The 24,784-nt window shown below is 37.1% G+C and overlaps 1 protein-coding gene across 1 annotated transcript in view; it reads left to right on the top strand.

The window, feature by feature from the left end:
- VPS13B (vacuolar protein sorting 13 homolog B) overlaps nucleotides 1–24,784 on the top strand; it is a gene marked incomplete at both ends in the record, with an annotated part of 442,808 nt that overhangs the window by 309,088 nt on the left and 108,936 nt on the right. The window contains 2 exons of the mRNA XM_084260382.1: nucleotides 13,702–14,404; nucleotides 23,383–23,520. Coding sequence (XP_084116508.1) covers nucleotides 13,702–14,404; nucleotides 23,383–23,520 — 841 coding nt within the window. The remainder of the gene's footprint in view (nucleotides 1–13,701; nucleotides 14,405–23,382; nucleotides 23,521–24,784) is intronic.

The raw sequence follows: 24,784 nt of genomic DNA, 5'->3' as shown, positions 1-24,784 counted from the left end.
AGGAAGGTTGTTGTTTAATAGCTGCCAGTAGACACTGTTTGGCCCTTTGTGTGGTTTGTATGGCCTAGGTGGTCAACTAAGGATAAATATCCTGTTTAATTTTGTACTGAATTTCACTTTGGTACTACCCTGTACCTTAAGCAATGAGGCATAATTTTTCAGTCTAACTGCTGTTAACTGCCTTCCTACTTTTTCAGTTTTTCTGGCCAGCTCTAAGTTCAGGTAATGCAGCATCATCTGAGACTGCCTAATAGAATGATACATCCAGTAACTCATGCCAGATATTTGTTTCTGCCAAAATCTGGGTATTTTCTCAAAAACTCATTTGCCTGTTCTAGAAGAAATTTAGGAGCTTTTCATACTGTTTGAAGAGTAACAAGAATACTTGTGTGAATAAATTTCCTTCTGTAGTAAGTTTAAACATCAAACAGAATAGCCTACTGCATATATCAAATCAAATGGATGCAAAGCTGTTCAAGAGGTCCAGGTTATATTGTTTGACAGAGTTAAATGGTGTTTACTGTTTCCTCTTAAATGCATTTGCATGATACTACTGAGCTTCAGTAGTATCATTGGGCTGTTAACAACCGTTTGTATGCTAAGCAGGATTAACCTATAACCATATTATAGTTTAATAATTTTGGTAATGTTTTAAACTAAATAAAAAATAAAAATATCCAATCTATGATCAGAATTATTTATTCAATAGACCCTAGTGGAAAAATGGCATCTGAATCAGTATCATCTAAATCTGAAATTCTAAGCTGTGCAGCACCTTTGTAAGATGATGAATGTTTAATTATAAGGTGACATATGCTTCCTATTTCTTTCATTTCTTTTTTTTTTTTTTTGAAGACCTGAACTCTTGAAAAGCAAAGGGAAGCTCTATGAGTGAATTTGATGTTTGTGGGTTTTTTTCCAAATGCATAGTAGCACGAAGACCTGTGTAAAACATTAGCACATTTGAGACATAGGCATAGGATTGATGAACAAAATTTGCACCGTGTGTAACTTCACTTTCTCAATATAGGTTGTTCTATCGATTAATCTTACCCACTTAGGCAGTAGGTAGACTTTGTAGATTTAGTCCTTTAAGTGGTCTCAGCAGCGAGCTTGACTGAGGTGAAGAAGTGTCTGGCTGATGTGCTCAGTCCCATGCTCTAAAGAATTACACTTTCTTTCCTAACCCTTAGGTTTTTTTCCTTGAGCATGACACGCTGTGCAGTAAGTTCAAACTGATCTTTGTTTGTTAATGTCTAATAGCATGCAATACAATACAATTTTATTTTGTGTTATCTTTGGAACACCATTCTACCAATGGTGAAATTGTACCTCATACAGTACGCAGGTCAAAGAGAAACTAGTCTTGAAAACCTGCACATAATGGTGTTGCTACATAAAGAGAGTTTCTGACTCTGGTGAATTTGACATGGCTTTTTGTTGCGATTTGAGAAAAATTTAGTGAGGGCTCCTACCCTAGGAAGTCAAATGACATGTTGACGTGTAAGTAGTTCAGATGAAGACAAATAGACTATTATTTTGGTTTGATGGTCTGGACATTATCTTGGCTTCTGTGGAGTCTTGCATTTAATGCAGTAAAATTTGTGGAATAGCTAAATCTTTTAAAGTACAAATGACATTAGTTGTCTAATTTTTACTATTAGACTATTTTGTACAAGGTTTAAACATATACTTGTAGCTTGATCGTGTCAGAGATAATGCCAAAAGTCTAACTTCTTGAGAATGCAAGTAAAAACCATTAGCTGGAATAGCTGAATAACGCTTGCATCATTTTACTGGTAGTTTTACCAGTACTTGGATTCCCACATAGCCACTTGTCGGATGTTTTCCTGAAAATAAAGTGATCTTTGGTTAGTTCAAAGACACTAGCAAAATAAAGTCCTTGCCAGTATGTTGAGTCATCACCATACCATGTTTCCATTGTTAGGACGTTTTGTCTCATCATTTGATTTTATTGCCAGAAACAGCAGGGAGATATCTTTTTGAAGGACTCTGCAGTAGTTTTTGATACTTCCTGTGAGCAAATATTTTCTTTCCAGTAGAAACCTAGATGGAATTCTTGTATTGCGAAGATGGCAGTGATTTTACTAAGACTCTTCAAAGCAGAAATCTTATTTTTCAGTAAAGCAAAAAAGAGGCGAGGAACCAACGTAAATTCACACATAGGAGGCCTTAAGAGAATGGGTCTGTTTTACAGATACCAAGGCAAAATACATGAGGATTTCTCAGAAGATCATATGCATATATCTACATATGCATGCATGCACAGAGATTTCACACAGTGAAATGAAAACCTCTCATGACATGTGCTTTGAGTTGTCTTTTAACCTGGAATTTGTAGAAATACACAATTTAGTTTTATGCTTCAAATCTAAACAGTTTTCTAGACATTGAACTCTTAGAATCATAGAATATACTGAGTTGGAAGGGACCCATAAGGATCATCGAATCCAACTCCTGGGTCCACACAGGGCCAGCAAAGTCAGAGCATGGGACTGAGCACATCATCCAGACACTTCTTGACTTCTGCCAAGCTCGGTGCTGTGACCACTTCCCTGGGGAGCCTGTTCCAGTGTCCAACCACCCTCTCAGTAAAGAACCTCTTGCTAGTATCCAACCTAAACCTCTCCTGTCACAGCCTCATGCCGTTCCCTTGGGTTCTATTCCTCATCAGGAAGCCATAAACCACAATGAGGTCTCCCCTCACCCACTTTTTCTCCAGGAAATTGCTTTGGAGAGTTTCATTCGTCCTCATGCAATGCTGTGCAAGTTGAATCCACAGTCACAGCATGAAAATTTTGAGATGGCTGAATGTATTTTTAATGGAAGAATGTAACTTGAACTTTACACTTCAATTGAGGTTTCCAGAAGTTGATAATAGTTCTCTCATATTAATATCTGTACTCTAATCAGCAGCATTAATTTTTGGGATTATGTGGCCTTCAAACAATTCAGGTGGTTTTTTTATTCCCTGCTTGCAGGGAAGCTGACTTGTCTCAGTAACAACAATTTTCTACTTGACACGAACATTTGAGTGTTGCACTGAACTTTTCTTCAGTGGGGCAGAGAATGTAACAGAGTTTCCGTGTGGACACATAGTGTTCAGACCTAGCTGCACTTAATTTATGCAATACTTTCATTCTTCACAGCTAGCTTCACTCTGGTTGAGTTACTGGTTGCTGCATCAAACAGTGAAATCATGGATTATGATTGTGATAAGACACTGATACAAAAGGTGCACATGATAATAATAGCATTTCCTGAATCAAATTCAGGTTTGTCGCCATTTCCAGTTATTCTGAACTTATTTCTGCGGAGAATTGGCTGCCAGTAACCATCTAGAGAGATGTGAAGCTCTCACTTGCACATGCTAGGCAACATTGGTGTTTCTGCTGTGCTGAATGGGCGTGTTTAATAACCTTGCATATTAGCATTTTTTTCTCAGTACATGTTTGTAATTAGTATTTCCAACTCTCTTCATTTCACTAAGACTATATTCCCTCCAAGTTACCTGTGACTCATTGCATGAATCAAGCCTGAAAGCTTCATTCTTGACTCCTAAGTAAAGATTTCCACTCATTTTAACTTTCTCCATCAAAGCACAGGAGTAATAGTGACTTAGTATTCTCAGAAATGAACAGTGACAACTGGTTCAGATTATTGGAAAATTGGCTAAAATAGAGTATCCATAAAACTAAAGAGCTGTTAGCTTTGCTAACAGTAGGTATCCTGCCTACAGTTTTCATGAAACAGCGTATTGTCTTAACAGTGAGTTAAGACGGTATTTTAGGAAGTCAGGCATTTTTTTCCTCCACAGAGCTACATGGATAAATAGGTCTGTGTGTTTGCATGAGTTCACGTGTGTTCTTCCAGTAACTTGTATGACTTTTTCCTTTCTCATTAGAATATGTGGTCTAGACTCCAAACATTTTATTAATATAGATCAGCCACTTTTGTCGATTCTTTGCCTTCTGAAACCGGGGTAGCAGGCGGTAGGGGACAATCAGAATCACAAACATCCTCATAAGATCTTATTTTTTCAATGGGAAATGGGCACTTAACTGATCTACGTGCTCTTGAAAATTTCCCTGATTTTCATAAAATTCATTCTGTCTGGCAGTAAGGCATTTTCCCCAGATAAATATTTATTATATATTGAATATTCAGGAATTGTGCTCATTGTCTTTTGAATCCTTGGTGTTTGTACAAAGTAATTTCTTGGTAGGCTGGTCTGGGCTGTGTATCTCACTGGGTCTTTGTCCAGATTAGTCCATGATGAAGCCCATCACAGCAAATGGATTTATGCCCAGGTCCATTATGGCCCACCTACCAAAATCATAGGATCACAGAATGGTTTGGGCTGGAAGGGACCTCAAAGCTCATCCAGTTCCACCCTTCATTAGACCAGGCTGCCCAAAGCCCCATGTAACATGGCCTTGGACACTGCCAGGGAGGGAGCAGCCACAGCTTCCCTGGGCCACGTGGAGGTCCATGTGGAGGTTCCTCAGGGTTCAGTACCGGCACTGGTCAGTATCTTTGTCATTGACATGGAAGGTGGGATTGAATACACTCAATTGTCAGTGAATCAACGGGAACTTTATGGCCCTAACTTGGAAAAACATTATTTTTATGAAAAAACAGTATATGGATATAATATTCGGTAATCTCTGCAATCTTTTTGCACATAAATAAGCAGGTAAAGGCCAAAAGTGTTTTTCATTAAAGAGAAAACTTTTCTTTATATCTGGGCCCTCTAATTGTCTTCAATGATGTTATCAGCCGGCAGTTAGGTGGCTGCACTGATATCTTATCACTGCATGTAGAAGCTTTGAAAATGGCAGACTGCTGCGGGATGTGTTTTGTAATAATTCTTCACTGATTTTGCCACTAAAGCCTAAAGTCAGATCTCAGCATGGTTTGAGTGCTGGGTGCTTTGAAGCAGCCTCATAGCACTGAGAGACAAACGCAGCTGGAAGACTGCCAGGCTTGATCATTCAGAAAAGCTTGAAGATGCAGCTCCATGTGTCATCTACTCCTGAAGTGGGCTTACAGAGGTCATGTTTCTGACCTTTCATTCCTGCTCCAATACCACAATTCTTTTCTTTATTTTAATTATTTATAAATGAGTTCAGAGGTTGCAATCTAGGATTCAATTTAGAGGCTCATTAAGCGAATCCAAGCAGAACTGCCACAGTCTGTTCTTTTCCTTCTCCACTTCCTTGTAGTACAATGAGCCAGTGCAGGAAACAGAAACACCCAAAACACTAAGTACGTTTTTCTCAGTATTACTTTTTGTTTGTCTGTTTCTGGAATTCTTGTTTGGGTGCTTCAGGACTGTTTTCTATACAATCATACACAAATGAGGAGGCATAAATTCAGTCTGGCATGGAGTTGCACACGAACGTCGTGACAAAGAACTTGCTAAAAATAAAGGTGTTTTGTATGTTAAGGAAAAGACTGTAGCAGTTTATTTTGGGCATAGTTCATTTACCAGTGTGTTATTGAGTTAAAAGGCTGCAGGTATATTCTGTATCATGAAAGTCAAGTACAGAGTTACTTTGTGTTACATAATGACTCTTTTCCTTGTTCATATGTTCGTTCATCCTATCCTAGAAAATGAAACCTAAATTCCCATTCTGAGGCTCTGTTGAATCCTGGTTTGAATCACTGCCAGGGTATTTGGCATTTGTTTCTGCATCTTTTAATTTATTTTACAGAACACTGACTATTAGTCAATGGGAGAATAGTCCAATTTATACCAGTATGAGTAAACAACTTGGTTACATTTCTTATCTCTGGATATCGTAAGAGTGAATCATCTCACATTTCATAGTTAATAATATTAAATTATTTTAACTCTAGCATCCAAGAATTATTCGGTGACTTCTTACTTTAAACGTAATCATCAGATGAGAGAGTTTTTGATTCAGGAACAGACTGAATGCCTGTTCATGAAACATGAATGTGTAGGACCCAGGATTTTATTTACACCTAAACCCAGTGTTGTGATAGGTGCCACACAGTAGCTGTGTGATTTCCCAGGACTGGAGAGTGGCAATATCACTTAGAATAACCCCACTGCCACCTGGGACATGCCAATTCCAGTGGCCAACTTGTTTATACAGCCATACTGGGTGCTGAATTTGGTAGTTGATCTGTCTCTAGTGTTTGAGGACAAGCCTCCCCATTGTGAAATCACGGCCTTAATGACTTAAAATTCCAAGTTCTTGAACATTTTTTGTTGTGTTGTTTGTTTTCTTTCTCAGTGTACTTAGGAACACCAGTGAATGAGAGAGAATTCAACCTCAAACCTGAAAGTTCCATAGAATCATAGAATGGTTTGGATTGGAAGGGACCTTTAAGATCAAGTTCAAAGCTCCCTGCCATGGGCAGGGACACCTCTCATTAGAAAGATTTCAGCTTGATGAGACATAGTTGCTTTCTGTAAGATCAGATCAACACTAAACCAACATTTTACTCAGTACATCTTTATGTATGGAAATGTGATGCAAAACTAAGACTGGTAAAACTGTAATCCTCTACTGGAATGTTAGATAATGCCCTGCAAAATCAAGCTGAAATTTAAACTACTTCTTTTTAAAGTACCAAGTGGAATATGCAAGCAGACTCCCATGGAAAATGCCTGTTTCTTGGCTTTAATGAAATTTAAAAAAAGAAAGAAAAAAAAAGAAAAAAGTGAATAAAATGAACAAGCCCTCACTTTGTCTAGAGTGGATATGTGTATTTATTTTTATTCAGATTTTTTCATATAAAAGCAAAGATTAACTTTAAATTCTGAGATTAAATTTGAAAAATAGTTCAAAAAATTTAAATCATTTAGTAAAAATATTAATGAAAAATTGCTGTTAGATTAGGTACTCTGCCAGATTTCAGCCTGGTCTTTTTAATTGAAAGTGTTTCTTTAGAAAAAAAATGAACACAGAAGTTTCTTACTAGCCTTTCATAGGGTAGCAAAATAAGCACACTGTTTATATTAAGATTAAAAAAAATAATTATGTTGGCATTAGTAAGGATTTCTCATTTGCATATACCCATGTTACATTTGGAATGTTTAGCGCAGCTTTGATTTATGATTATTTGGATCAGGGTTTAACACAATGTAGCCTCTTGCTCTACTTTTGAAGAGCTGGAAAAACATTGCACAAAGAAGCAAAGTTTGTATTGCTCCACATCTTTCACATAATTCCTGCAGTATTGTGAAAATTACAATTGAATTCCTGTCAGGAGTATTTCTGTTGGCCTAAAAGCTCATATACACCGTTACACTTCAAATTAGCATCAATTGTTTTGCAGCAAGTTCTGATTAAAAAGAAAATTCCTTAGTGGGGGAAAAAACCTAACAAAAACTTTTATATGAAATAAGCTGTTTCAAACATTTCTGATATTTTGTTGCCTCATTTTGGCTTGATTTAATAGTCTCCTTTTTGGAGGACAGCTTTGGATTCATGTTATTCAGAAGTCTTTCTGCATTTGGACTGGTACAAGTAGCAGCCAGTCTGTCTAGGCTGAATTGTAGGTTGAATTTAAAATTTAGAAACGTTTATTAGCCTTGAAGACGTGATTTTGCAGTCTAATATGCTTCTATGTGTGTCTTCAATTATATTTTCCATGTGAAGTTAATATGTCAGTTTACAAAATAATTTTGATAATGGTCAGAATTAGTCAATCATATAAATCATATGCAAAACAAAATAAAATCAGTTTAGTTGAAGTGTTCAGTAGAACAATGCAGCAAATTTTGGTTAACCAAAAAAAGAAAAATTTCTTTAGATAATGAAACTATGTAAAATTTCTAAAGCATTGGAGGCTCTTTGATGGAGTAGATGGAGTACTTAGAACAAAGCCAGGAAGAAACTATGCAGTGTTCTCTTCGTAATTCCAGTTTAAGCACAACAGAAAAAAACCTGGAATGCATTCTTTTTCTGTAGCTGTTTGTGTGGTAGGCAAGATTTTTGATTCCATGAAAATATTACTACTTTTTTAGCAGGAGAAATAAAACTAGGTCACATGCCACAGTGATGGAGCAGATGTGATTGGCACTTCGATTCTGTGGTTTCACACTTGTGACTCTTTCTGTAATTTATGTAATGTGAAGAATGATCTCATGATTGGCTGAAGGGTTTTGATCAGAGTTAAGGAACAGCTATGCAGAAGGCTGGAAATTTTACTTCAATAGTGTCATTATATTACCATAATTAATATGAGATGCTGGAAAAATTAGGCAGATGTAGATGCTTTTGATCTAGGGCAGTTGCACTTCCAAAGATTATTCTGCTTACAGTTATTCTATTAATTTGAGAATATCCTGTAAAGCATCAGTAAAAGAAAATAAAAGTGATAGAAATGTTTATAGTGAAATTTACACATGCTTACATTTGTTGTTGTTGAAAACTCTTGGGAGATTAAGGAACTGAAAATATAACAAAAAATTGCTGCCAATTGTTGTAAAACACCTCTCTCCAATTGGGAAAATGTGTTAATTCTTGGTCTAAAGTATTAGGTTGTGTGTTTACCTTGATGGTTTTATTGGCTCTTTTTATGGATTGAAAACTTTGAACGCTACCATCTCTCAGGAATGGAAAATAAATAAGAGTTACCTGGTTAAGATTGCAGTTACCTCAGATGAGACTGCTTGCCAGTTTTGAAAAGCAAATATATTTATTTACCCTCGATTTTATGATGTGCTTCTCTGTGTGTGTTCTGCGGGACAGGCTATTTCCATGCCCCTCCACTCGATAGATATATGTGTCATGTGCCCTCTTGAACTCAAGGGGTTAAGCTAGTAAAGTTACCTATCTGAGCACATGAAAAGGAAGAATTAGCCACAGTTCCCTAGCTACTAGTGTAGCTTTCAACACCTTTTCTATGGTGTCTAGTATTGATAGGATATATAACTGTGAAAGGACGAGAAAATGCACTGAAGTGATCTAAGAAGTAAACTATCATCTTGACATGTTTTTTCTAGCTATTGAAAACCTTTCCATATTGCAACTCATTCTGACAGTGAAACTGTAGAATTCCTCTGATTTAAGTACCATCTGGTTATGCTCAAAGCTTTAAAGCTATTATCTCAGCATAAAATTTCAGCGTCCTATACTTTTTTCTTCGCCAAACTATCCATTTTTAAGCCACAAATATTTTTCCAGTCCTTTCAGATTTTATCTAAAAGTATATTTTAACAGTATTTAAATAGTTCTTAAACAATAACAATTTATCTTGATAGATGACATGCTGTGTTTTTTCATTTTATTTTAATTAGCCATTGTGGAACCAAATTCCCTTTTGTTTTATTCCTTTGAATATTGTTTAATTATAGTTATCATGCCAAATATCTTAAAGGTTATTTTACCAATACAGTTTCATTTAACGTAAGCCATGTGGAATCAATAGGCCTGTTTCCTAAAGTGAATGCTTGGAAAATCTTACATTCATATGTTAAGAGTACACATCCTTTCCTCATTAGTTGGAAAGTACAGGGATTTTGGCACAGGTTCCGTGTGGAAGCATTGTGCAGCTTTTATATGGATTTTGTTTTTAGCCTTTGATGACACTGTTTAGAATAGGAAGTATCTAATAAGTAAAGCATTTTGTCTAATGTGCTGCCAGTGTGTTTAATATATGCCTGGAGGTCTGAAACATTATCTTCTCCACTACAGTAATATGCATTTAATTCTCTGAAAGCAGAAGGTCGAACTTTTAAAAGGGACTCAAAGTACATTTTCAACTAAAATAATTTAAAACACATGGGATAGGGGACCAGAGTAATGTACAGTTGGTTTTTATGGTTTAATCATGATCATGTTAATGCACACCAGTAGCTAATTAAAGAAAACTTTTATTGTTCATTTTAAATGGGTTATGTAAAGAGTAAGAGAATTGATATAATACAGCTCGATGATAAAAGGTACCATTACATTTGCGAACAGCGAGCTGATATTGCTGTTCTCGACATCTTTAAAGTATTGGCCCGTTTATTCCACAATAAAGCAAAGAATCTTTTTTGAGTTGTTACACTGAACGTCATTCCTTCTCATATCCTTATCCCGTTAGAGGAATGCCTCAATGATTCCCTAGTTTATTGCTAGGCATATTTTCAGGTTAACTGTAAAACTTGGTTGGAAGGCTGGATGCTTACTGAGCTGAAATTGATGCAAGAAGTTCCAGTGGTACTTCTGCACCTTTATTTTGTACCCAGTTGTGTTATATAAAGCTGTCTTGCAAATCATTACTCACTTGTTCCAACCTTTATAATATATGTGGTAAGAGCATACGTAAGTCAAAGTTTCATTGTGGAACCGGGTGGCATGGAAAACCGTAATAGGATATGGTGTCTTTCACCTTTTGGGCACTGGTTCATATTCCATGCTGCTTAGTACTGAGCAGAAGTTAGCATCTGACTGCTGTTTGGTGACCCACGTGAATTGATTTGGGGTCTCAGTAAAGTTTCTGTAGTCAAATGTCCGCGTAACAGGAAACTCAGCAGTTGGGACCAATTAGCACCCTTGCAGTAGTATTTGCAGAGAAACTCCGGTCTGAGTGGGGATGAAGGCAGAGCTGCTTTTTTACCTTCCTTGAAGTGCTTTACATAGGTCAGCATGTTTAATAAATACTTAATTGTAAAAAGAGGCAGAGGAAAAGAGCGAGGCTTCAAGTCAAATCTATTTATGTGTGTGAAGAGAGGATCCATTCAGAAACTATGCTTTGTCCTACACATGCAATGCTATTGTCCCTGGAAGATTATCATTTAGTGGATAACGTTGTATTTTCAATCCCTCTAGCCAAGTCAAGCATAACCTAAATGTCATGTAGCTGTAGAAATTTCTGCTTCGTAGGGAAGAATATGAGGATGCCATGTTGTGCTTGTGGGACACTCATTCGCTTCAGAACCGTGCTTTCTAAAAGGTTTTCCATCAGAATGAGCGGATGGCTATGGAGCAATTAAAAATTACTCAGTTTAGCAGCATATGCCCTTTTTACTTGGTTTTAGGCAGCATTTCTATGAAGTGATACGGCAAGTCTGTTTTACAGCTCCGTCCCCTCTGAATTGTACTTGCTTGCAATACATGAACAATAAAACCATCTATACCATTCTACAAGTACCATCAGTGCGGGACATGGGTGAAGCACTTTATAGTTTACCAGACAGACAGACCAAGGTGTAAGTAGCATAGCTTTGCTAGGACATCAGGAGGAATCAGGATTTCTTGGCTCGCTATGTAGTAATTCATTAAAACGGTCTCTATTTTTACAGAGGCTGCATTAAAAGTAGTATCACATTTACAAGTCAGTGATATGAGTCTGCCATAGAAATCAGCCACAAGGAATTTTATTGGTTATTTGAAAAATATGTACATGAGTGAATCTGAAAAGATTGTAACCAGAGCTGGCAAAAACCTTTTCAAAGAAAATCTCGGCTAGTTAATGGTTCTGTTTTAGGATTTCCTCTGTAATACTTTTTCCTAGCATGTTGATTCCTTTAAAGAAAAGAAGAGGGGATTGCTCCCTTTGTTTTGTAAAGCACAGTATGAAGTAACCAGGAAAAAAAAAGCTTTTCTTTAATGTCTCCACAACCCTGTTTCTGCAGTATATGTAGACTCTGTATATATTGCTTCATGAAGACCAAAGTTTGAGGAAATTCAGTAATTTGCTGCCCTTCGTTCCTGTAGTAAAGTGGGTGATAAAGTTCGTAAGTACTTGTTATTTGTTATTTTAGTTTTCAAGATGAAGTTAAGGTAGTTTCCCCTGGATGATATCTCCATTTTCAGAGATTCACTAGAGTGAAGATAAAAAGAAACTATTGATGTAGGTCCTGGAACAATGAAATTAAATTAGTGAGTCAGTGTGCAGTGGCAGCCGAAAAAAACCCCAAAAATATTGGACATCAACAGGGTGGAGATTGAGAACAAGACAGAAGCTGTCATTTTACTGCAGTATAAAACCATGGTGATCCTACTTCTTGAATACTGTGTGGACTACTCAAGAAATAGGGGAGTTACAGAAGTTGAGCAGGGATGCTAAAATGATTAAAGGTGCCGGAGCAGCTTCTTTGTGAGGACAGACTAAAGAGGCTGGGATTTACCTTTTAGGAGAGGAGAAGGCTGAGAGGGATTATGACCAAGGTTTACAAAGTAGTGATAAACCTGAATATGAACCAGAACATTCAAATCATGCACTACAAAAGTTCAGGGAAATGCAGGAGATTGGTTGAAACCAAAGAGGAAAAATAAATTGGAACTTGCTGCCCCAGAAGGTTGTGGAGGCCAGATGATATCTGCATGGATACAACTGCTTTCAGTGACCATTTCTGGACAAGAAATCCAGAAATGGTAACTAAAACCAGTCATGTACCACTGGCATCCCAAATACAACAGCTGTGGAGGCGTGGGCAGTGGGAGAGGAAGATGGCAGGGAGTGGCTAGACTCCCTGGTCTGTCTTCACAGTCTCATCCTAGTGCTGTCAGAAACATCATACTGGACTGGTCATGAGTCTAGTTAGAGTTGGGCACTTCTTAATGTTAGTTTTTATGTAGAACAGAGCAGGATCACTTCACGGCAGCACAGATGGAAGACTCGGTTGCGCTGTGAGAGCTATACAGGGTGAATACATGATTCTAAACTTCCTATGAATCGGAGGAGTTGGACATACATTTTCTTAATTTCTGCAGGGTTTTTTCCCCAAGTATTTTAGAATATGTTCTCCACTGTATCCTCAAGCTCATTCTAGGATTTCTACTTGATTCATGAGCAGTACTGGAAGTGTTTTCTTCCTGAAGCACCTCCTTGTCTCAGATATCTCTGTCTCTTGACCTGGTACTGTGTGGTCCCTGGGCACAGCCTTCTTGCAACTTGTTTCACTCTTGTATTTCCTGTGATAGCAGGAATGTTCTTTTCACTGTTTATTAGTAATGTATGTTTACTTTTTGAAATATTTCTGTATGTAATGATTTCTCACGTGAAACCGTGGGAATGTCACAGCCAAGACCATCCGTAGCCTTGGTGAGCCTTGGTAAGCTAAGACCTCATACCTGATCACAGAGGCAGTTTTTAGATAGCACTGATATTTCAACTTTGGTGTTTGATATGAAAATTGTAATTACCACAGCTCTTAAGAAAAATATTTTCTCAACATCATATTTATACATTTCAGCTTACAATTTCTGTCTAGCCTTTTTGTGATTTTTTTGCAGTACATTAACATTACATTCTATTTCCTCTAGTCATGGTAAAATATTTTAGTGCCAAAGATTTTTTTGAGCATCAGCACTCAAAACTGGAAAACAATGCTGACTGTGCTTTTTACTTTCATGGCATTATTTCACAGAGATATGGTTTTATATTAAGCCATAAATTTCTTGTAAATTATTTCGTTTAAAGAAAGAGTTTAATTTTTTTAAAATAATAATTATTCAAGCCTAGGAATCATTACTCCTTTTTTCTCCCTTCACACTTTTTTTGGCACTCCATCTGCTGTGAGTCATCATTTCATTAGAACAGACACCTGCTGATTTTTCATGAGTGATTACTGTGTTAAGTTGGCAGATATTTTTTTATAATTCTCTTTTTTTGACATCATGTTTATGTAGTGATTGTTTGCTGCCACTGAAATGGAAAGATTTGGGATATGGATATCATAAGTTAATATAATATTTTCCTTTGCAGATTTCCAAACAAGAGCAGAAAAAAATGGATGTGTCTGATGGAGGAACAGTTGAGACTTCTTCCCGTTACAGCGGAGCACAGGACAGTGGAATTGGCAGTGACAGTGTTAGGATCAGAATTGTTCAGATTGAGCAGCACAGTGGTACCAGCCAGCACCGCATTGCTCGTCCTTCCCGCCAGTCTTCCATCGTGAAGAATCTCAATTTCATTCCTTTTGACATTTTTGTTACAGCAAGTCGAATCTCATTGATGACTTACTCATGCACTGCCTTACCTAAATCCAAATCAGCACAAGATAGGAAAGATGGTGAGAAAATAAGCAAAAGCTCCTTGAACCTTCCTGAAGCAGGTTCAGGTGGCAGCCACGATACCAAGAAGCCGAGTCAGCCGTGCATTTCCTCTGTCACAGCAGACGATCTTTTGAACAGCAATGTTCCCCCATCTACAGGGAGAAAAACGGGTCTTTTGTCCCTGGAAAGTCTGCACGCTTCCACAAGGTCGTCTGCTCGACAAGCCCTGGGTATAACTATTGTTCGGCAGCCTGGTCGCCGGGGAACTGGGGACATAGAGCTACAGCCGTTTCTCTACCTCGTTGTGTCGCAGCCCTCTGTGCTCCTGAGCTGCCACCACAGAAAGCAAAAGGTCGAAATATCCGTTTTCGACGCTGGTCTTAAAGGAGTAGCCTCAGACTACAAGTGTACAGGTAAGGGCATTTAACAGTCACCCCTGGTTATAACTGACAAAATAATTGCAGTTTTCAAAGTTACTGGAGCGATGGAAAACAGCTGAGAGCTTTCTAAGATATCTTTAAAAATCAAATGGTAAATATACAGATTTTTAGGGTTATGCACCCCGGCTGAATTTAAGTTAGTGAGCAAAATGTTTCAAATTAATTATGAACTAACCTTTTAGCAACTGGTTCTTCCTGTTCCTCCGGTAGGGCTTGTTGCATTACTCTAATATCTCAATGTTTTCCAAGGAAGTAAGAGTTGTAAGGCAAGCTGATTTCATAAAAAGCATTTTTTTATGACTGAATATGACAATATTTTCCTATGTTAGCCTGCTGATAAAATTTAAAGGTAAACATCATAGAACCACCTGGCGTTTTGATCATAAGCTCTAAGAAAAGTATAGCGATCTTCCAAATGACATCTAATGATGTCATGTATTTGAAGTTTTCATTCAGCTGACTAACAGGGCTTTGCAAGAATTTCCTTCTCTTAATGAACGGTGCTTTTTTTCATATGCAGAGCTTATAATAAGGAATATCAGAATAGCCAGTCAGAAGAAAGTATTCTGAAAACTTCTTTCTGAGTCTTATCTGTACTGCCAAAGACAGAAATCAAATTATTGCAGTTCATTTGTCTGATAGCCAGTAGTGGGTCTAAGAATTTAATGACATACATAGTGAATGAGGATGCAGAGATCTGCTGAATGTGCAGCCAGAGAAGTGTGAGGTTTTAAACTATTTGCTGAAGGAGAGCTGGGGTTTTGTTACCAGAGTTCATACAGCATACTAGTTGTGAGAATTAGTATATGCTTTTTGTGCAGCTATACTGAATCTTGGATGAATGAGATGGTATCTTTTGAAAATTTGCATTAAAATAATGTGCCTAGATCTTAACTGTCTTCAGAAATCTTAATTTTAGTGGAAATTTTAAGAGGGATTAAACAGTGAGGAACATTAGAGAACTAGAAAGAAGATACTTAAAGCAAGGAGAAGATTCATTCTCTGACACATTTTCTTTTATTATTCTTCCATCTTCATCTTTCTCTGCTCTTGCTATCCTGTCTTGAAACACATCTGTCATGAATTTGATTTACTCAGATTCCCATATATATTTGTTATGTGTTATATAAAAGGTGGTTGTACCAATTAATATGAAAAGAACTAACGAATCAGTTAACAAAGAAAAACTTGAAGGAATGTTGGAGTAGTAAGTTAAAGATCACAATGTCATTAACAGTGTTTTAGAACCATGTGATAGGATTTCATAGTTTCTCATGTCTGAGACATTCATTGTGCCCTTGTAGAGCTGCTGCCACATCACCAGTAAACTGGGCAAATTTGTCTCCATTCTACTCTGACAGTTAACTTCTGAAGTCTTTCACCATCTTCGTATCTACGAAAGCAATTCTAGGTAATACAAGCTGTAATAAAGTCTTCCTTCACATTGAAAGTAGAACACAGAAGCATGGCAAGAAGTTTAAATAATAAAGACAGTAGGACCATACAGCCTTCAGAGCTCCTTGGTCAACAGCAGTTGTTCAGTGACACCCAAAGAGGTCTTCTTGGAGGACCAAAGGCTAGGCCCATATGGGTCTTACCGTTTTTACCTTTTTGTTTCTGTGTCAGGCAAAGGTAAGGGTGTTTAGGCAAAAGTCAAATGTTGCATGATGGCAGAAGTTCTAGTCTCATCCTGCTACCTTTGTGGGTTGTAGGAAGTACCTTACTCATGTATCAGAATCCTGTGCTTGCTACCAACTCATTAGGGCTCTTTTCAAAAGAGTTTGAGGTGGATGCTGATGTTCTAGAACCTAAAAGCATGACCATGAATGCATTAATAAGTTAATAAAACTAATCCATCCTTCAAGTCACACACTAATTCACACATCAAAATAGGTAATATAAGGGTTTTATCACCTCTTGTTTAGGAAGACTTTCTGTGCCTGTGTAATTGCATCATTGGGCATTAACCTTGTCATCCCCCTGTAATAACATGCTAGTTTGAGAAATGTCTGTTTTTCATTCCTAGTGTGTATATTTGAGGGAAAATAGTCACGAACTGTGTGTTATACACGTGTGTGCATATACACAACTCTGTGTATTGCCTATCATATAATGCAACATCAGGACCTTTGCAGGCAGTTTTTGTGCTGCTGCAGTTTCATCTATCATGCCATTTTTTCTTGATGTTATGACTATTTGCTGACAGTTTTATTTGAAAGAGATGTATCATCCAAATGAGGGACTGGAGGCTGGGAAGAGGGCATAAATGATTTTAAATTTACAGCGAATGTAGCTGAAGAATACTTCCAGTTAGACTCTTTAGAAGACTGTTCTTGCATCTGTATGCATGCAGCTGTTTCTCCGTTATCTAAGGTAGGGGGGGTGGGGGAAGGACACAAGCTAAGCATAACAGATATATTGTAACTATAGTATAAGAACTGATGGAGCATATCACCCCTTAAAAAAAATTTGGAACAGGAAGACTAGATAAGCAGGCCTGAGGACAACATTGTGTACACGTTACACTGCATGATGGAGATAAGCAGCAGCTCAGAAGGCTGGGCCTCTAACGTAGCAAATTGCATCACAACCTAGAAAATTGACTCGTCTGGACAAAAGGAAAAATATGTGATGTTTGTTATTAGGGATTTTTGGTCCTCTTGTGGGGATGGTTACTCATTATTTACATAAATATGGTTAAGCTTATATGTTTAAGCTATATATGAAATACATAGATTAGATCCAAACCATGCTAATAAAAATGCTGTGATTTCAAATCATCATTCTGTGTGTGTATATATATATATTGTTTTAAATCAGTGGTCATGTGTGATTCTGAAAACTTGACAACTGTTAATTCAAGGGTGGTAGATTCAGGGCTTACAAAATCTGGTGATATTTCTTACAGCTTTTCCAAAGTAACAAAGTTCTGCAGTTCTGAAACAACTCTCAAATCTTGCAAGCCAGAAGCAAATACAAAATCCTATCATGGAATTGAGAAAGTCTTATTTTTTGATGGATGCTAGTTCCAAAACCCCTTTAGGTTAAAGAAAAGCTGGTAATTATTTGGGCCTAGTTATGTTTCCCATCCCTCACTCCCATTAGTGTATTTCTAAGAAGTACATTGTTCAGCTGTAAATCAACAAAGACCACTCTAGAATTTAGAAGTGCTGCTAACGGTTTGATGAGAGTCTGTTTTATGAAGCTTTGAATAAAATAGGGAAATTACCCTGTAAAACTGCACCAGCATGAATTCTAAAGAGAATAATAGTTAATCGTGGGCTGGTGACAAAATTAAGCTTACTGCCTGTGATGGTTTACTGCTTTGAACATGCATAGAAATGACATTTATAATACCGCTACAAAGATGCATATATTTTATTTGGGACATGGGTTTTGTTCTTATTTTTGAAAGATTTTAAGTTTATAGAGCTTAAAATTCTGAATCTTGCACATTAATCTATCAGACTTTTTTGCAATAGAAAGACTATTGTGCAATGGCTGAAACACCAAACTTTATCCAAAGCATTTGGCTCATCTGTCACTAGCTGTGATATTTCCTGCTTACTTTCTGAAATGTGAAAGAAATAAAAACATAGGAATAAAACAGGAGGAAATAGGCTATTTAAAAATTAAGTATTGTCACTGTGTTAATTAGCAGTTAGTAGCAGCACATTTCCATCAGGTCAGTGTCTGTATGTAAGAGCATTTACCTCCCTTGAAGATAGAGACCCAATGGTTGTGCTTTCAATTTCCACAGTTGTTCTCTCCAACCAAGTCCACTGGCAAGTCAGTTTGTAGGAGGAGACTTACTAGGTTATTAAAATGTTAGCTCAGTTTTATTATGGCTGTCTTAAACTGCTTCATTTGTGGTTTAAATTATTTTTGTAATTGCACAGCTTGATTGCAATTATGCTACTGCCAGGTATAAGAACTTTAAATCAAAGTAAATAAATTAATAGAATATCATCTGCTTAATAAGGATGATTAAAAAGAATAGTTGCTCCCTGAGTTTATTTGTAAGATTCTGTATAAATAGCCTGAAAGATACCATAAACCAGCCTTTTTTTCATTCAGTGCTCATCCTACATTTAACAGAAAGGCATCTGCTAACCGTTAGTTTTTGCAAACAGAGCAGTGGCCATTTCCACTTAAATAAAAGTGGGTTCAATTGTTTTTAATGTAATCTCATAAGCCACTTTTATAAATATTTTTTTAAATCTTTATTTGCTTTGTTTCAGGTAATGTAATCCAGATACAAAATTGCCTCATTTCCTGAGCATTGTGCTCTGGGCATTCTTGAAAAATCTTTTTTCTATTTGTTTGTTTGTTTACTTTCAAAGAGGAGGTTGTGGTGCTCAGTTGTTTTAAGGGAGAGAAATTTCTCAGTAAGTATCTGTTATGTGTGGAATTTCTTCAACTTCCTCCAATAAAGCATTTGCAAAAAAAAAAAACCCCAGAAACAACCAGGCATTGTGAGGCCATCCAGAATTATTCTTGATTTTTATTTTATTTTATTTTTTTTTGCACCCACGCCTTTGATGGCAGGGGGTCCATGAAGAGCAGATGCAGTAGCTAAGACCACATGTAACCTCTGATCTAATGGAAAGCCTAGGCTGCATGGAGAGCAGCGCGGGCTGGCTCTGGCAGGAAGTCTGATTCACTGCCTCGCTGTCAGCCTGGGCTTCCCACGAGGCAGAGAGAGGATTTAAGGCTGTTTCCTAGCATAGCATTGAGGGAGTTCTGCTGCAGTGTCACCTGTTCCCCTTTGAGTATATTTATTGTCCTGTACATCTGCACCCATCGATGGGGGGGCATGAGGGGTGCAGCCCCCACCTGTAAAGACAAGCTGGCAGGGGAATGTGCGTTCCTCAGGTTACTGTAAGTGCTCCTTTTTGAACTTCCTGACACAGCACTTGAGTACACCAGTAGAAATGTTTTCCCACTTGTGTTCTTTAAATTCCAATGGAAACCATTTTTAAAACAAGACCAAACGCTCCACTTCAGGGTTTGAAATGCAGAGATGTTTGCAGCATCGTGCTGGCTTTTAAAATTGACTGCAGACCAAAATATGATTAATCCATTGAAATAAAAACGTGCTGCAGACCTCGTTTGGTCTGGGTAAAGTTCCAACCAAACAGGCCAAGTTGCTGTTCTGCGCACACGCTCGGTAGCCCTGTCCCCTGCCTGGCAGCTGCTGGGTGCTGTGGATCGCCGAGCCCCCCCCCGTTAAAGCCTCCCATGGGCTACACCCCCTGAACCCTGGCTCTCGGCTACAAACTGGAACAAAACCACATTTTGGAGAGTGAAAATCTTCAAGATGTGAAATTTATGCTGCCTCCCTCCTTTCCTTTCCCCTTACTCCCCTTTCTTTTCAGAAGTTTGAGTTTTGCGGTGGGTATAAGAATGAGGGGATAGCAGGTGGAATCAAAAGCTTGCAAATTCAAATCAAATTTAGGAAGATACTTCATAAACTGTGAAGTTTGGAACTGAGTCTGGATCTTAGCAAGACTAGAAGTGGCTTTGGATGTTTAGGTAATTCAGAAATAGCCAGAGATAATATTTTTTCTTAAAAAAAAGGTGGAGGGGCAGCAATGTGGACATATTGAAGACCTCAGTTGCTTAGTCTTACTGATTTTAAAGTACTGACTTGGTTGTCAGTCTGTAATAGTTGTCTCACCATTTTTCTTTTGCTGCCACAGACAAGTTTTTCACGTGGCGTAGAGGATAAAATTTCTGGATGTCCTCACTGTTCTTCACTTCTCAAGCCTTTCTTTTCTCTCTCTTGGCTTGCTGTGGAGTAATTCTAGACTCTCCTTTCACTTGTATATGCATCCCTTGGGTTTTCTCCAGCATTTTCTTTATACAAATAACTGCAAATTTAAGTGTTGATTTTTGGGAGAATCATCGAAAATGGAAATGGAAATGACCCATTATAATACATTATTCAGACCAGTTCCCTGCTGATGCATAATTGTTCCCTATTGTATATTTTATAGTGTTCTGTCAAATGTATTTTTAAATATTCTGAATGTTTCCATCATTTCCTTGAGAGAGTCCTTTTTCTAATAGCTCTCCCCATCAGGAATTCCTCACTTTTCAGCCTAAATTTTTTCTTTTTACTTCTGTTGCTTCTCCAGTGATTCCTCTACACTTGGCATAGAGATTGATCGATTTATATTGTTTTATTCGTATCTGAATCCCTAATCCTATGAAAATGCACATGCTGTTTCCTACCTTAGAATGTATTTTAATCAAGATACATAGGTCTTTTGACTTTTGATGGAAATTTGACTTATACAGATACACTTTATAGCATCTATTTGGAATTCTTTTCAAGGTTTTCAGATCTACACCATTGTCTGTTTTGACACCTCAATTTTAATTTTCTTTTCATTATGTAAAAATGTATTTATTTATTGTCCATATCAGCATCTTTGGATGTACAGTCAAATCTGTTACTGAGGTCCCAAATTAAACATATGTCCATGGCATTGGAAACAGTCAAACTGGTTCTTTGCATGGCCCTTTGGAATGCAAAAGGGTGTCAGTGCACCTATCCTGCTTCCAGAATTTCCTCAGTTTCAGAATAACAGTTTCACTTGAACTAAAAAAAGTACTTGAAATCAGTAAGGCTATCACTGGGTTAGAAGTAATATGATTTGTTGAACTCAGGCTAATTTTGTGCATTGAGGTTTCTTTGTGTTGTGTTCGTAATCTGTAAATGCTGGAATCCTTCTCGTTATTCATGTAGCCTAGTCCTGCAGTTAATGAAGAGGTGACAGTGCTGCCCTCCTTGGAGATATGACAGAGCAAAATAACCTCCTGAGCCCCATGATTCCTTTAATTTTTTGATTCTGCACTTACGTGCTGCATTTCCCAGTGCCCTGAGGGCAGTGTTTGTATAGCTAATGTATTATGTCACGGAGGGATTTTGTGCCATGTAAGTTCTTTTCATTAGAGATATTTTCATCTTTGAACAGCTACAATGTCAAAATAATGATTAGGTATTTTATAACATAAATACATTTTAGGATAGTAGGAATACCTGTAAACATATTCTTCAGATGAAATGTTTGACTAAATGTACTGCATTTTCCAAAAAGCCAGTTGATGATCAAGTTTGCTGTATACAGTATGTGATGGTATCTTTCAGAACTGAGATGAAATCATGGCATATGGCAACATTTTGACCCATATTGACACACCTAAATGTTTATGCTACTACTTCTGAAGGAACAGCAACTTAGAGATCAGTTGAATTGTTTCAGTGTTGTTCATTGCACAGTGGTCAGTAGTTTTTACAATGCTTCACTATACATATATTCTGAAAAACGTTAGTATGTTACTTACGATGAGCTACTAGCACAAGGCAAGATATTATGGTATAGATCCAAGGCAGGGGTAGCATCCTTGTTCAGAACAACTACAAAACTATATTTTGGAAAAGATGTGTGCTTTGGTGGTAAAGATTTTTTTTTTTAATTATAATTATTTTCAGCATACTAGGCAAACTCCAGGCACAGGAAATGAGATATTCCCTAAAGCAGTTAGCGCAGAAGAGGGAGTGTGCCACATCATTCTGGTTAATGTAATTAAAGGAAAGGGCTAAGAACCATAAAAATGTAGAAATTCACATGGAAAATACACAAATCTGTTGTATGCAGTGACAGCTCTTAAATAACTGTTGAGAACTGACTTTATAAACGTATAGCAGGAATAAAGGGAAGGCAAGGCTGTAATGTATATGCCGTGCAGTACAAATACTGCTGTAAAGTCATTGCTGAAAATTGATCAAATAAAAACTGAAGAATGTGCTAACTTTTGATCTTTTCCATATAGATCTAAAGTCATGATCAATTGGTTTCAGTAGGTTCTTTGAAATCACATAAGGGTTCATATGTGCCAAGTTTTATATGAATCACATGATAAGGTCAAGAAATACAAATTCCAAAGCTGACTTTATATACCCAGTCCACATATGACTGTGATACCACGATACCATATGTTGACTATAATAGTGGGTATGTAAATACTGTTCTTGAAAGGAGTCTATTCAGTAAAACTTAAATAGAGCAATTATAGTAGTTTTTAATTGACTGAAGGTGGGAGTGAATAGCATCAAGAAATCTCCTTTAAATCATTAAGCATGAGACAGACATTAACAATATTAACATAAGAAAGAATAATTGATTATTTAGAATTTAAGACCTCTGGTGCCAGAATCGAGGACTATTATAATGAAGGTTATGAGTTACTAAAGACTAAAAAGCCTTTTTATGGCACTGTCTTTACTATTTGTGATACATGGAAGATGAAGACTAGAATAGCACTTGCAAGAAATTAATGTACTACTGTAATTTTATAAACTGATCAAAGGAATACAGCTCAAGGTGGTATGCAAGAATAGCTACTGACTAGCTATTGAGTGAATTCCAAAAAGAATGATATAATCACATTGTCCTTATGCTCTATTCCTGAGATCTGGTAGCATTCTGGTCTTTTAGCCTTTATAATTTATCTTTCCATTATTATTATCACTACCGGGCAATGAAACTACAATCTATAAGTAGGTTTTGAGCACAGATTTCCTTGTAAGGATTGCTTAAGTGTCATCATAATTAAAGCTAAAATGGTGTGCTTTTTAAAGACATCTCGTGGTGACTGATGTCTTTCACTCATATTTTGCTTGATATTTTTGTGGGTTTTCTGCATTTTCTGTTACTCAGCTTTGCCCTCTTGTTTGTGTATATATTGTCTGTGGGCAAATGGCTCTAGCCATTGTTATATACGTCTGTAGGCACAAATGGTACGCATAAGAGTAGTATTAGGAGTATTGTTTACTATGTTACATTTTAAACTCTTTAGTTTAATTAGTTTTACATGTAGGATTTTGTTACATGTCATATTCCTGGAATATCATTAATAACTGTGATTATTATCACTTGTAGATCCTGGGAAGACTTTGCCAGAAGCTCTGGATTATTCCAAGATTTGGTTGCAGACAGTAGCCGGAGAGGTGGATTGTAAAAGTGGTATTCCGCCTCCTCTTATCACCGTGCAAATTAAAGACTTCCTTAATGGACCTGGTAAGAGTTGCACATTAATCTCTACTTTCTAATGTAATCTATTTGTAGATGTGCACACATAGACACACGTGTTAGATCAGTAGAAAAATCTTGTATTCCGTGCTAATGAATGTGAAATTTCCCTGAATTCAAATCAAAGTTGAAGAATGGTCAGACATGGACCAGTAGATTTAAGGTCTAGCTATTTATTTTCTTCCCAAGGTAAATTTAGAAAACTTACTCCTCAAGAAAGCTGAGGTTGGAAAATTCCCAACAAAATGAAACCTACCTGCTTCTAGCCCTAGACCAACTGAAATTTTATTACAGTTACGTTTATGAAAGCTGCCATCTGAAGACTTTTATAAGCTGCTTTCTCTTGGGTACTTTGGAATCTGGATACCTGGCATTGCAAATTCTTCTCACCTAAAGTGTTGATGCTGTAAAGTTCTAAAAAAATAGTGATATTGTATGTTTTTAAATATCACAGAGTATAAATGGTGTAGTATGGATTATTAGCATATACTTAAAATAATGTGACTTGAACTTTCACTCCTAGTCTGTCAGAAACTCCTGCAAATTGAAGTATGTCATCCATTCTCTAGTTTATGAATTATGTATTTATAGCTATATTACTATGAGGACAGTAATTGAAGTTATATTAGAAGTTACCAAATACATTTACATTTACCTGTACCAGAATATTTAATTTCTCTTACGCATATTTTATAATTTATTTAAGTAACTTCGGGTTGTTTCCCTCCCCACCCCCACAATATCCTTATTTCACTCATCACACAGCTGTTATCAGTTATTTAGTGAGCAGTTCTTCACTGCTGGGTTGTTCCTATCTATTCACTTACCTATTCATACAGTCTTACAGCACAGTATCTAAACCTGGCTCTACAGCAGAATTTCTTATTTCCTCTGCACTGCTTACAGCTTTAGGATCTGAGCACTCCAGAAATACTACTATACCTACACGACCCTCCCATGGGGGATGGAATAGTATGCCCTCGCCATTTCATGGAAAGCAACTGAAGCACAGGGATATGTTCTCATTATACTAAGGTTACCAATTTAAAATGCACAATTTAGGTTTTCCAAGCCACTTAAAAATATAGAAACTTAGATGTTGGAAACACAGTTCAATTTGTCTTTGGGTAAAGCAGTAATCACTTCTTCATATCAGACCCCGGGATATTAAATTGAACAACCAGAGAATGAGACATACATATTTACCTGCTGACTATAAACACTGCGGTTAAGTAACTTCAAAATCCATTTT

Source organism: Gallinula chloropus (genome assembly GCF_964237585.1).
Source record: "Gallinula chloropus genome assembly, chromosome: 2".
NCBI lineage: Eukaryota > Metazoa > Chordata > Aves > Gruiformes > Rallidae > Gallinula > Gallinula chloropus.
This window is presented reverse-complemented; position numbering and strand designations above follow the sequence as displayed.